The sequence below is a fragment of the Emydura macquarii genome, unplaced genomic scaffold (assembly GCF_026122565.2).
Source record: "Emydura macquarii macquarii isolate MOO-44397 ecotype Brisbane River unplaced genomic scaffold, CSIRO-AGI_Emac_v2 contig_2205, whole genome shotgun sequence".
NCBI lineage: Eukaryota > Metazoa > Chordata > Testudines > Chelidae > Emydura > Emydura macquarii.
The window spans coordinates 33,248,676-33,263,515 of NW_027132342.1; the positions used below are offsets into that span (position 1 = coordinate 33,248,676).

The 14,840-nt window shown below is 38.6% G+C and overlaps 1 protein-coding gene across 6 annotated transcripts in view; it reads right to left on the reverse strand.

The window, feature by feature from the left end:
* The window catches only part of TMTC2 (transmembrane O-mannosyltransferase targeting cadherins 2), a 330,806-nt gene that overhangs the window by 70,899 nt on the left and 245,067 nt on the right, over window positions 1–14,840 (reverse strand). For all 6 annotated transcript variants that reach the window (XM_067559871.1, XM_067559869.1, XM_067559870.1 and 3 more), the window contains one exon: window positions 3,200–3,321. In XM_067559871.1, coding sequence (XP_067415972.1) covers window positions 3,200–3,321 — 122 coding nt within the window. The remainder of the gene's footprint in view (window positions 1–3,199; window positions 3,322–14,840) is intronic.

The window sequence follows — 14,840 nt, forward strand, 5'->3', positions numbered from 1 at the left end:
ATGTAAAATTAACCATGGGAGGAGAGGTGTGGTGGAAAAAACAGAGAACTGAATTGTAACTGAGAAAATCCTTCCTTCCCCTTCCACATGTTCTAGTAAAATAAAACTTCAGTGTCTCATAAAAATATTTCTTAAAAAATAAAAAAGAGAATGAAAAATAAACCCTTGTAATGCCAGCTTTCAAATATACTTCTCAGGTGCAAAAAACGAAGTGTGCCAGAAGAAGAAGGTGATCTGGGAAATCCTATTATATTTTCTAATTGGAGTTTAATATTAAATAGATATATTCCATAAGTGCATGTGTATGTCAGTGTGAGAGAAATTGGGAATTAGAGTGGAAAATTATAGTTCCACAGGTTGAAACTGACAGACAGTGGGATAATGATATGAGCTCAATTTTTATTCCAATGCAAGCTGAAAACTCCAATCTGTACTGGCTTTATCAAATCTTTTAATTGACAGCTTTAAGTAACATTTAAAAATAGATGTTAAATTCACTTTAATTGTTGTTGTTGCTTCCTTCTCTCATCTCTGTCCTTCTGTTCTAATATCTTCTCACGTATTTTAAACAAAAATAAAAAAGGGAGGAGGACATAGAGGAATTAACAACACAGTATTTCTTCTACAGTTCTTTCCTGTTACGCTGTGTTCAAAAGTCCTCTGTCTGAAGATTGTGTAGGAGTGGGGCCAGAGTGAAGCTGATAGAAAGGAGGATAAGGATGTTCAGAGGGAAGCCAAAGGATTGAGAAGCAGAACAGGGCAGATTAACATATGGTATTATCTTCACTGCAAAAAATGCCACCCATTCATCTATGGATGGGGGAGATTGATGGATCCGGCAGTGAAAGGAGGATAGTCCCAGGGAGGGAGGGAAAGAGGGAGGGAGACACTTGTGAATGGACAAGGTAGATTCTCCCCCTGGAAGTCTCTGGTACCCATTGGCCAGCTGGGAAAACGGGTGCTGATTTGCCAGTACTCTCCAGCTCCGAGGATTTAGCCCAGCACTGGGGGCCATGTGGATCCTGTTTTGGTTCCATTCCAGCAAGGAAGATGGTGTACATTTGTCAGAAGGAAGTACTGACATATGGCTACAGGAGATGAGGCAATAGATTGCCTAGTATCACTGTTCCTGCCCAATGTGGCTGGGTGGGAGAAGTGACCAAACAAGTTGCTGGGCCCCCAGTGTCCAGTTTTCAGTGGGGTTAAGAAAATAAAATGAACGGTCCCCAGAGGCCAGAGATCTGGGATTTGGTGATGGACTTTGGGCTCACGTGATGGGGTGAGACCTTCCGGCCCCTATAGGCAGAGGTCAGACCTTGTGGCTCTCATAGGCAGAGGTCCACATCCTTCTGCATCCTCTGTACTCTTTGTGGGAAGGAAGGTGCTAGGACTCAGAGAAAGCTGAGTTCTGGGGGGTAGGCTGAGGAACAGCTACCCCATGTTATTGCTATATGGTAAGAAGTCCTGTAACCTCCTCACTGGAACCAATTAAATGCCTGGTATAGGACAGTATGGGTGATGGGTGGGTAGGACCTCTCCCTTGTGTTAAAGTTTAATAAAAGTCGTGGCCTGCTGCTTATTCCATGCGTATGTCTGTCCTCATTTCGCTGTTGTGTCCACATCAATTGGCGTGTTGTTAATTCAGGTTAGCTAACTTGGGTTAAAATAGCAGTGTAGACACGGCAACTCAGCTTTTAACTTGAGTTAGCAGCTCCAGTTGAAGCCTAGAGGGCAGTCCCCGCAGTTGAACATGAGACGTTAACCTAAGCTAAAAGCCAAGTTGTCATGTCTTCACTGCTATTTTAATCACAGTTAAGAACACACTGTTTGGTGATGGTGGTGGAGGTGGTACTGTGTGCGCACCTCTGTGTGTTGCAGTGACACACCCACAGAACAATTAGGGAAACAAAGGAATGATGCCAGTGGAAATGTAAGGCTGAATGATAAAGAAGGGCATGGGAAAGAAGAATGAGATTTTGAGTAGAAAATATAGAGGAGGAGATCAGAATAGTAGAAAGAAATGAGAAGAATATGGCAGCTTCAAAAATGGGAGGAAGAATTAGTGACTAAAAAGGAGAAGGAATCCATTTTATAACTTCAAACAATGTAAAAATCGGGGAGGCAGTTAGCTGCACACTACTGGTGCAATGGGATACCCAAATAGGGACCATAATTCCCCTCTCTGATGTGGCTATCTTTGGGCACATCATGCTGGAGCCACAAGCTCAACTGTTTTCAGACATGAAAGTGAATTTGACGAGACAACATAAGCATGTTGAAAAAGTTTAGGAAAATCATAGTATGGCAAGTCTGACCCTAAGAATGTGAAAAGGACTTTATAAGGTCTTTCCTTTGAAAGATGAAGCCAAGAAAATTGCCACAGAAAAGCTACTGTTAAAGGATGGAAGTGTGCAGGCAAAACATAAGACAAGCAGTTGGGTGTTCTGGTTTACATTCCTAGCTCCGCTACTGACTTGTTGTATGACTCGGCAAGACACTTCATCACTCCATGCCTCAGTTTCCCTTGTAAAATGAAGATAATGCTTTAATATATCACAGAATTGCAAGGCCTAGTTACTTGCTGTAAATGCTTTAGAATCCTTAGCTGAAAGCTTAGTATGCAAGCAATGATATTTTAATATTAAAATGGGATCATCCACCATCTAAATCAACTATAATAAAGTAACTTAGGGCTTTTTCTTCACAGAGCAGCAATGTGATGCTGTTTGAAATGCACAAAATGTTAGTGCGCTATGGACCAATTAACGTGCCACACGTTAGTGCATTACAGAAATCACACTCCCGTACAGTGCATTACCCCACCATGCAGTTAAACCCTTAGTCTTAACACGTGTATCCTTCAGAGGGATACATTATTTTTAATTCCTGTTATAAACTTGTATATAAAGTTGTATACTGTTACTGTAGGCTATGATACGGCTGCTATGTTCCTCCTCAGAGGTGGCTGCATTTCATTAATGGGAAAGGTGTTACAAAGATATAGAAGTGTTGTGAGACTTCGATGTTTTTACAGTATTTTTAGTTCCTCAATTGGAAGATGCTATTGAAATAGCAAGTATTTATTAATAGCATCATAATCAATTTCCAGACCAAGAATGCCACAAGGTCCTGTTTCTTCTCTACCTCACTTCTTTTGGGAGTTCTAATATTTACTCTCAGAAACAGCTGATTAACTCACTGTTAGAGCCAGAAGTTTCCCGTATGTGAGATGTGCTGGGATGTGGTCAGTCTTGGATCGCAACGACTCCATATACCAGTGTTCTGCTTCAGGCAGCTTATTCAGTCTCATGTAGGCTTCTCCTGCAGAGTGAAATGATGACCAGTCAGAGGATATAGGATTTTATAGATTTATCATTTGAATTACAAAAATTAAAAAGTTCTGTATTGTAAATGTCTACCTACATATGAGCAAAAACCTCTAAAACGAGGCATTGCTTTGAATCCCTGCAAGTTAGAAAACAAACTAACTTTAAAGTCACCTTAGCGATGAAGGCATGGAGTAATAGTTTTAATAAGGATGAAAGAGTATGAGCGAGATGAAAGTCTGGTTGGAATGAAATTGAAAGTGGGAGTATCAATCAAAATTCCCAAAGTAACCAAATTAACATCACATCTGCTGTGCAAAAACTATTTCTTTTCAATCAGTCCACATTACACAGCATGGAGTGTCTGTAAAAATACAGCATGTATTTTTGTTTAACCATAACACATCAAGGTCATAGATGATGGTAAAAAAACTGAGGTAGTTTAAGAAAAGTCCCCAAAGAATGTTAGAATAATGAGGGAGGACAGAGAAAAAACAAGACACACAGCTGTTGGTGAAGTCCAGTCCCCTGCAATCATTGTATAAAATCACTAGGGCTTTAATCTGATTTGAACTTTGTAAGAATTATGGAAGCCAATATGTGAGAAATGGTCAAAATCTGAGAAATTTCTCAAAGTAAAATCTCAGACAGCAGAAAGACTCAGAAAGACTCAGGCAGCAAATGTACCAGGAGAGTGAGAGAATAATGTCAGTGAAAGAAATGCTCTTTGGGGTAGTGATCTTAAAATTTTTGAAAATGAATTTATGTAGTGTAGAAGAAACCATTTGAAGAGAAAAACCTTTCAAAGCTAATCAGAAATAAGCAGGATCAAAAATTTATTTAAAATGAAGCATGGCAGTTTTCAGAATAGTAATATTCTGCATTTACACAGCACATTTTGAATGTGCTATAGACACATTCAGTGAAATCCAGACCCCACTGAAGTCCATGGCAAAAAGACCAATGATTTCAATAGGGTCAGGATTTCATCTATAAACTGATTTATCTAAGGCCACACACCAATTCAGCACAAAAAGTGGAGTTAGAATTCTGGGGTCCCAAACACATGCTCAGTCCAGTAACATATGTTAATTCTCACATGAATGGCATCAAATTATAAATCTATTACATGCAAAACAACGATTACAGTTGCAAAGTTAAGCACTCACAAGTTAAAAAAGGCCACAATTAAGGTTGCCTCGTCAATCTGAATTTGCACCCCCTTGTGCATATGCATTATGATATAGTCTTTAATTATGCGATCACATACTATTTTTTCTACTCCAAACTGTCCCTATCCGAGTCTTGTCTTTTCCCCAACCAAGTCCCATTCTCCTCACCTAGTAAGTCCCAGTCTCCATTCCTAGGGTCTCCTTGCCCAGCACAGCCCAACCTCACCCCTCTGGACGTCCTTGTGGTCGCCTCCCCCAATTCCCAGACTCTTTGCTAGTTTTTCCCAGTTCCCCTCCTACCTTCCATTCCTTGTCTCCTTCCCCACCCAGTCCCACTTCTCCCACTCCAATCTGTCTCTCTTCTGCATCCTGAACTCCAGTTGCTCCCACTGTTCCACTGGCTCCCGATCCCCATCTCCATCCTTGGACTCCTTATCTAGTTTCTGTGGTTTTCCCCCCATCTCCTTGTCCCCATCTCTTAGCCCAGCCAGCCCCACTGCTTCCCCCTAAACCACAGTTACTCTTCTGATACATCTTTCCTCCTCCCTCACTACTTTCCGCCCCCATTACTAGCTCCCAGTCACAGTTTCATGACCCAGCCAATCCCAGGCTCCCCTTAGCCCTTCTCCCCAGGCTTCTCATCTGATCTCAGTTTCCTCCACACCTACTGGCTCCCTGTCCCCACTGGTCATTTCCCTCCTTTCCCAGCCAATCCCACTCTCTCTCCTAGTCCTAGTTTACCTCTCCCTCTCCCTAGGCTTCTTATCCAAATCTACTCTGCCTCTCACTTGCAGGTCTGGCTCTTGCTCCCTCTGCATTCAAATCAGTCAGCTTCCTCCACACTGCCTGGGCCCAGCAGGGGTCATTGACAGCACAAGAGAGACCGGCTCCCTGTATTAAGGTCAGGTGCCTAAAGCAGCCCAAAGCTACAATTTCAGACAAAAGTTCTGCTTAGTCCCAGTTGGAGTACTCCCAGTACTTTCTGGAGTACTCTCTGGGAATTTAGTTGCTACATCCCTGACACAAAGGTCACCCTCCTGTTAGTTTTCAAGACCCTCCTTCGAAGTATGCAGGTATTACAGCTGTTCAAAGAAAAGACCACCAAACATTAACATGAGCCCAACAACATATTTTCTCTTGCCTCATTCTCAGAAATGGCTGAACCTCCCCCTAAAAAAGATATAAGGCAGACACCTGGCATGGACAATTTCAGCCTGAATAGTTAAAATTAGGTAAAGTTATAAGCAACTGAAAACATAATCTTATAATCAGACATTTCAGAAAACTTTAATAGGTGGTGCTCCCAGCCTCATCTATAATATTCTCATAGAGCCTATAATGCACTATTCAAACTTACGAAGAGACACAAGCTTATCAAATATTTCTCAGGATGGATGCTAACATAAGGACTTGGAAAGATAAACAGGTGAGCTTGAAAGGCTGTTAGGCAGCTTAAATTGTAGCAGACTTTTAAGAGATCAAGCGCTTCACGACAAAACCTACTAAAATGGCCTTCTGCTGGAGGTATTGTGGACTGTGCCCCCAGAAATTCAACTATGAATTTACTGACCTAAATGTCAAATTGTCTACACAGAAAGTTCCCCTGAAGACTTCAAAATTGCTCTCCTTTACTGGTCATGTTCAAGGGTTTCTATTGAAAGCTTGATTTCTGCCTATAAACCCCAGGTTCTAATTGTCTGTAATATAGTAGCTTTTGATCATGTGACTACAGTTGAAAGTATACCATGCATGTGCACATGCGTGTGTGTGGGATTTAGAACCCTTCTATTAAAAAAATCACTTCAGGTTAAGCACGTGAAGGGGTTTATCCCAGAAAGAAAAAAAAATGGCAAAATTTCAGTTAAATCAATCTGGCCATTTTCTTGATTAAAGTCAATTAAATCAAATAAAAGCTTTTGTGGGGTGAGATGTTTTTCAACGATTCTATTGGATGAGATATATATATGGACTGGGTTTTGTCATTTAGGATGGGATTTTATATCTATCAGCAAAAGGACAAAAAGTTTAGTATATGTTTGACATATACATGACAAACAGTCATGTTTGACAGTTACTACTATATATTTGCACAAACTTTTGTTATGTGACTGATCTAATTTTCAGCAAATCCTTATTAGAGTACCCACCAACATAAAATATGAAAGTAACTGTAGAATACAAACTGGCCACTCCATTTACCTTCACACTATCAGCATTTAACACATTAATTTGTAAAGTGCTCATATGGAAAATAGAAAAGGTGCCATATAACAAATTCAGTTTGATAATGTATCCAGTCAAACCTATGAAGTTTAATTAATTTATATCCCACTCTGACATACTATGTCACAACGGCTCAGAAGGAAATCTGTTATATGTCACAACGTTTCAAAGGTGCCTCAGACACCAAATAAGGAGAACAAGTCCATTTATAGGAATCTAGGCCCCATTTCAGCAAAGCACTGCAACTTGAGACCATTGCTCCTATTTATGTCATCTACTACCTCTGAGAACAGCCTAGCTCCATCCTCCCTGGAACCCCCCCTTCAGAACCCTTGGGAATCTTACAATATAGACGGTCATTTCAAAACATCTTATAAACAAGAAAACAACACTTAAATCATCAAAGTGTAAAAGATCTGAAATAATTCAAGACCAAAGTGATAAGTTTAAAAAAAAAAAAAAGGACTTAGTAATGAAAAGATAATTAAAAGATTAGATGGCACCAATGAGTAATCTTCTCTAAGAGTCAAATTTGCCACTTTATACTGTAAAGGAATAAGTTTTCATATGGTTTAGCACCCAAGAGTGCTAAATGAATTTCCAGTATATCTCATATTGTGAAAAAGAACAAAACAGGTGCCTATTTAGTGTGAACAGGGAGATGAGGTGCAATGCAGTTCTATATTAGGATAATCACCTGTGTATATATCTGGTTTGTTCATAAATCAAAGGAATTTGTACAATAATCTCAAGATTATTTCTACTTCAGGCAGCTATTAGAACATTTCAAACATACCACAGATAATGTTATTTTTTCAGCACTAAGACAGCCTGAATTCTGAAGAACCCAAGCAAAGGCCATTTTCCTGAGGGGAACATGTTAGATTTATTAATGAGCAGACTACTATGGGGCTGTGACTGTACCAGCATTATACAGACACCATGTGCTTATGTTTTTTATTATTAGCATCAGTCTTTCTGGAGTACTGAGTCACTGAAGATACAAAAAGACAAATACAGATATATATTACCTATAGTCAGGAGAGATGAATTGCAATCCGTTTTTTGGTATTACTATGTAGTATTTTTAAAGTGTTTGTAATCCATCAAAAAATAAAAATCATTCATGGAAAGACTTGGTGTACAAAATCTCAGAGTATCGTGTTTCAAAACATCAACTTGGGCATTGCACTGACAAAAATGGAATTCAAAATAGAATAAACAAAGAATATATATATTATGAAATTATATTGCAAATGCTTAATAAGGATATTTACCACGTGTTGTACTGTACCATTACACCTTCACGAACATATTGCAATGTTTTTTTCTGAGCTACTACGGTATTCATGCAAATAATAAAGCTAAAAGTACACTTATAGCTATGCTTAATAGTTATGGTAAAGCTATAACATAGTATGCATACTATTGTTAATAAGCATGCTCTCAACAGTTTCTCTGAAGCCATTGATGCATGTGACCTTAAAGTATATGAAGTATACTGCACAAGCGTATTTTAAATTTTTCTTTCACAGAACGATTTCTTGAAAAGATTTCTCAGAACACATTGTATTTTAGAAGCTCCTTTGTGGAGTGGAGTCAATTCTCCCATTTATATGGATTTGAATGGGTTCTTATATGCCAAGTTAGCCAGTCAAAATGGAGACTCAGATTTTTTGTTTAATTAGAATGAAAAATCAACTTAAAAAAAAAAATCCAAAAACTAGAGGGAGAGGGGTGAAAAAAGAGCAAATCAATTTCCATAAGGAATTGAACAGTCTTTAAAGAACTATTACCTGAAAACCTCCAATGAAAGAAGTCACTGACAAACAAGGGTACTGCATTCAACGGAGATAGTTATTTGATTTTTAGTTTAGGACAAATGTGTAACCCACAGTAACTAAGGAGAGAACAAATGGAATGACTCAGAATTTGTAAATGAAAAGAAAATTTGTCTCTCGAACCTTTCATTTTATGTAGATATATAGTAAATATTTTTAACATCGTTGAAGAGCTAAACATTGACATTGTGTCAACAGTGTATTTCTTTTCAAAATGCTCTGGATAAAAGGACTTACCCTTTGGACCATGCCTAATTGTTATGCCAGTAGCCCAGTTTAGATATCTGATTATATTTCTGTCTGAAAGTGTAATGGTTATGCTTATTTTTAATCCAGACTCCTAATATGTAAAAATATTGAACTCATAGGCTCTTGGCCTTTACAGTATACTGTGTGTGTAAAAAAATGAAAGTGCTTTATAGGAGAATAGAGATTGATTGTCCAAAGAGGAAGAAAAATGTGAACAAAAACCCTGAGAACTTGAAAAAAGAAACTAGTCTTGAATGCAGTAACCACAACCCCTTTAGCAATCCACTTCTGTAGTCTTTGTACTCAGTCTGAATAATTAGAATCCTAAAACAAAACAGCCAGGAGACGTTTCAATCAGCCAAAAGTTTCATATTCAGCTTTGCATGAGTGGATATAAACTACAATAACCTATTTGGAGTGAGGTAGGAGAATGGGGGAGGAGAAGAGCACAACCATTTCCTCCCACTATAACAAACTCCATTGTTCATATCTCTGTAATGTACAATGAAACATTTGCATGAGGAGGAAAAAAAGGCTCATGTTCAGCTCATACGTATTTAAATGTTTTCTAATGTACAATAGTAAACAATTCCCAGTAAAACATCATTAGAAGCATGGCCGATCTCAGACAAGTGCAGGGCATCATGTTTTTAATAGGTTATGGTGTGGGACACACATTGCACAGCTCAATCATCTTTGGCTCTTAAAAAATAAGTCCAGGACAGCATGAACTGTAAGACTATACCAAGAAAAATGTTCCTTGGAGCCCTAAACAATATTTAAAAGTAATTCAATAAATAAAGCATTTAATATGAGCAAGGGGCAAAAGGGTAGGAGTCTTAACAATATTAACAGGCTTGCAAAAATGGCCACATCCACCCAAAAGAATAATCAAATAAAGTGATAGTTATGTTATAACCATCAACACAGAAACTCCTCTCTCTGTGCTAAATCTTCATATTCATGATGTGAACCTCTATTTCTATGCCAGATGTAAAATCTGGCTCTCCCTTCCTGTACAATACATGGCTTCCACTGGTGGAAGACAGCTTGGTTTCTGTCCATGTGGAATGTAGCAGAGCAACAAGGAGAAATCATTTCACTTCCTGGAGAGTGAAAGAAGAAACTTGCCATGATAGTAACCCTTCACCATGCACGTGTGTTGATCATGTGCATATGCTGAACGTGTGTAGAGGTAAATTGGGAAGGCCAAGAAAGAGACTGAGTGGTAACTTCATTTATGAACAACCCTCCAAGGGGAGTGGTGGGGCAAAAAAACTAACTGCCTTCAAGACTCCGTTTGATAAATTTATGGAAGGGTGGTATGATGAGACTGCCTACAATGGCATGTAGCTGATCCGTGTTGGAAACAAATATCCCCCAATGGCCGGTGATGGGACACTAGATGGGGAGGGCTTTGAGTTTCTACAGAGAATTCTTTCCCAAGTGTCTGGCTAGCAGGTCTTGCCAAAATGCTCAGTACCCAAATGACAGCCATTTTCCACAGCCCCCGGATCAGATTGGCAGCCACCCTGGGGGGTTTTCACCTTCCTCTGCATCCTGGAGCACAGTTTAAATTAGCGTAAATGACTAATTCTCTGTAACTTGGAGTCTTTAAATCATGATTTGAGGACTTCAGTAACTCAGACAGAGCTTAGGTGTCTATCACGGGGTGGGTGGGTGAGGGTCTGTGGCCTGCATTGTGAATTCCTGCATTGTGCGGGAGCTCAGACTAGATATTCATGATGGTCCTTTCTGGCATTAAAGTCTATGAGTCGATGACAAAAAGTCACAAGTTCCACCAATTTTCCCCTTTCTCTGCTCAACTCATCCCCTCACAACATGTAGAGTGTACACAGACTATTCAGTTCACCTAGCATTAGATGCAAGTTACAAAAGAAGCTCTCTCACCAAAAACGGTCACCACGCTTACCAGAAATGCACTTGAAAAATAGGCATTCAGCTGTAGGTTAGCAGAGATGGATGAAGTGCATTTGTTATTCAATAAATTGAACAACATCCTCCATACATTTCCCTTTATCTCTCAATATTAACATAAAGCCCCAATGCACCATTTCACTCTCTTTCACGCCACTAAACTGGCAGAAGTATGAATTACTGTAGCAGGTGGGCCTGTGTGGTTTTAAAAGCAGTGTAATACAATCAACTGTATAATATCATATTTCCAGGAAAGCAAAAGACATCTAGACCCAAGCCTGATCCTTAAGCAATCCTAATATTGGCATTAAAGTGTTCAAGATCCCATAGGGACCATTATATCTTTTGACCCCAGGTTTTAATTGAAACTTTAAACAAAATGTATTACCCATTTAATGCAACTAAGCTGGACTCTGGCCTTTGTAGTGCATGCTGTAATGCCAAGGAAATTAATCTTTGCAACCTTAGTACATTATTTTAAATTTATATCAAAGATGAATGCCACAGAGGAAATTTATACCAAGCCAATCCCACACAGAATATTGAATAATTATTTTAATTCCAGTTTAAAGGCTTTACATTTGTATTTGTTTTGTGTTTTCTTTTTAAGAAAAGAAAAATAAATATATATATTTTTTTGGTACACAGCCAACAAAACATATGGTTTCCTTAGCTTTGTTGCTGCACACCTGGCAAAATAAATCACAGTGATAGAGGACCAAAATCTACACTGCGGCTTTTCATACACATGAACTTTGAATATCTAACGTAGGTCTCCTGGCCCTGCCTTTCATACCATGAGCAAAACATAAAGCCAAATGGATAACTTGATCCTCTGGGTCAAAGATTCCTTTTTAACTTAAGAGGCAAACTAGTTTCTAATTTTTAAAAAGCAAGAAGTCAGACTGGCACATTGAAGGAATGAGTCATTGGCTTGCCAGAGTCAAAAAGCCAATAGAAGCAAGCACAGGAAAAGTACTGAAACACAAAACATGGAAAACAGGTGGTGCAAAGGCTTAACACTGTGGGCAAATTAATGCACTTGGAGATCTGGAGTTCAAATCCTAAAGCAGTATAAGCTATGAGTCTGCTGTTTATACTCCTGTGAGTATGTCATGTACATTGTATGCAGGTGGGATCTAGGAAAGCCCTATTAAACCCCTGGAATAATAGAGGGAAATGGCTATCAAATTAGACGACATTTCCTGAAGTCATACACTTGCATTTAATGCTGTATACCAAAGACAGCAAGCGGTTAAGGCTTAAATTTAATCACAAGGGCAATTGGAGGGGATTGGCCTCTCACCCTCTGTATTCTTGGATTATATGATCAGCTATGGAGATTCTTGGTCACACATGCTAGATCCTGAGATAGGCAAGGACTTCTTCTGCACATAGTGAGAGCATTCCAGGGTTCTCCCCTCTTCCTCTGTAACACTGAGCACAAACATAAGGTGGTTGATCATAGCTCAGACTATCAAATTCCTGCAGTTACAAGCAGGTGGGCTCTGGCAGACCTCAATCCCAACAGTCGCCCATTGTTTACATAATGCAAACGCTTATTCATTGGCAAAACCTTGCAAGAAGCAGGCAGGCAAACATATCGAAAATAATATATCCAAACAATAGCTTTACAGCGAACGTGTGGATTCCTTTAATTTTACATACTACAACAGACAAACATCCCAATGCCAATTAATAAATAAGACCTGCAAGATACAATCAATTGTAGTCTGTTAGCTCTAGCATTACAATCTATCCAACCATGATGACTGAGAAGTAGTCGTCTTTTAGAAGAAACAGACATGCTAAATTTTGGGAAAGTAAGTTATATTTTCTAACTAGCCCTGTAACAGCCTGGCAGCATTTGCAATCTTATTAGCAGGCATTGATCCTCTGAAAAGTGTTAAGTGAGCTTTGTTGACTCTGAGGCACATGACTTTTTATCTCACCAGGATATAAGGGAGATGGTGTGACTGTTTAAAGGAGAGAGAATCTGGAGCATGGGTGAAGCAATAGATGAAAGAATCCCAAGAGTAATCAAGCCTAGGAGAAGGACTGAGCTGGTCTTTATGTTATCTTTTTGTTTTGTTTGCTAATAAATCCAAGATCTCTACAGGGCATTAATAATAGGCAAATGTCTAATTCACCCAGCAAAATTATGGCTATTGATACGCTTGATAGGATAATCAGTGCATGCTGACAAAGAAACTGATGAATTGGTAATAAAACCTAGACCATTTATCAATAAAAAATGAGTTTAAAAGCAAGACTTCTAGCCATTGGTTTGATCTGATGAGATTCAGTATTCCAGAAAAGTGACGACAGTGAATAATATGCATTGCCAAGTGAGTGTAGTTTATAGAGAATAAAAAACAAGTAATGCTATCACCATGGCAATACAAATATTTAATTTTGAATTTACACACCGTTTTAAGAGATAGACTTTGAAAAAAGCACCAGCTCAAACTGCAGTTTTAGAATAATTGTTTCATCACCATATACTGAATGTATCTTGTTAAAGGGAGATAAACTACACACACAAAACAAGTCACTTGGGAAGTGAGGATCAGAGTCTCCATTCAGACTCAATTCAATGCTCAACTCCCTTTATTGGGAGTCAGGTTCATTGACAGGAACATATACTAGCGACTCGGAGCACACCCGGGTACAGGACACGTGCGGTTTCCCATCTGCAGCTAAGGGGACAAGAGATTAGCGAGGAGGCAGCCTCCTTGCTGGCAGGAGAGTTGCTGGCGGAGACTGGTGCCCCTTCCGGTTTGTAAAAATGATATCTCTGGCCCTGAACCAAAAAGGTTGGGAACCACTGGTATACTTTGTAAGGTATTACTCCTGCTATCCTATCTGAATGAAAACTTGCCTGATTCTACTGAACCACATTCATCTCTAGGATACCTGCAATGATTCTTGACTAGAGCTGAACAAATAGCTGATTTTTTTGGTTTGCTGGCCATACCGAAAACAAAAAAAGAGTTGACCCAAAATGAAAATTTTCAACATTTTTTAGTCAATCAAAAAGTAAAAATAAATAAATAAATAAATAAATAAATAAAGCCAATGTTTGTTTCAGGTCAAAATGTTTTATTTTCAGGCTTTAATCATTTTTAGTTTTTTAAATAAAATAGAAGTAAATTCAAAACAAAGTTGCTTCAAATAGAAAAATGAAAACATTTTGTTTTGAAAAGATCAAATGAAAATGTTTATATTATTTTGGATTTAGTTAGCTAGTTTTTCTTTTACCAAAATAATTTGACAAATTCACGAAATGTTTCATTCAACCTGAATCTGCATTTTCTGGTGAAATAAGTTTAGATGAAAAGCCATACTTGACCCTGTGTGCGCAAAATAATAACGCCATGCTGACCTTTCTCTTGAGCTAAGTTATTCCTAGAGCTTTTTCTCTGAAAATTATCTTCGTTCTCTTCTGTTCAGAACACACTCAAACCTTTTCGTGTCTCAGATTGGATTTCACAGGACCCCGACACCACCATCATTCAGCCATTAAGATGAGTCAGTAGAAACAGGTGCATTTCTGTGCTGGGTCCTACTTAAAGAGTTTTGTATTTCTATGCAAGATCTTAGCATTTGCCACCTTGTTATGTCAAGTTTTAATTCAAGTGATTTATCCTACTCATTCCTATCCCTTTATATTTTGAAGAATACATGAAGAATGAGAGAAAAAATAATTTTGCTTTTTAAGAAAAGAAACTAAAACTCACAATTTAATGAACCATTCTTACAGTGCTTACAACATTTTGAAAGGGCAGGTCAGCTGGACCCAGAGGGACTATTGGGTTCTCTTATTATATAGACCTCACCTTACTCAATCTTCTATCCATCCTTTGTTTGCCATAGATATATAAAGCCTTGATATGAAGCATCCATATTGGATTGTGAGCCCATTGAGACATGCTATTTAATAATTCAGTCTAAATATTCCTCATGCAATAATCTTAGTGATTCAGCACTTAGTTCATCTCTTATTGAGATAAATGAAAAGACTCCCATTGGCTGCAATGGTAACTGAATGGGGCTGGGGGGGCTTAGTGAATGAAAAATTCCACTAGTCA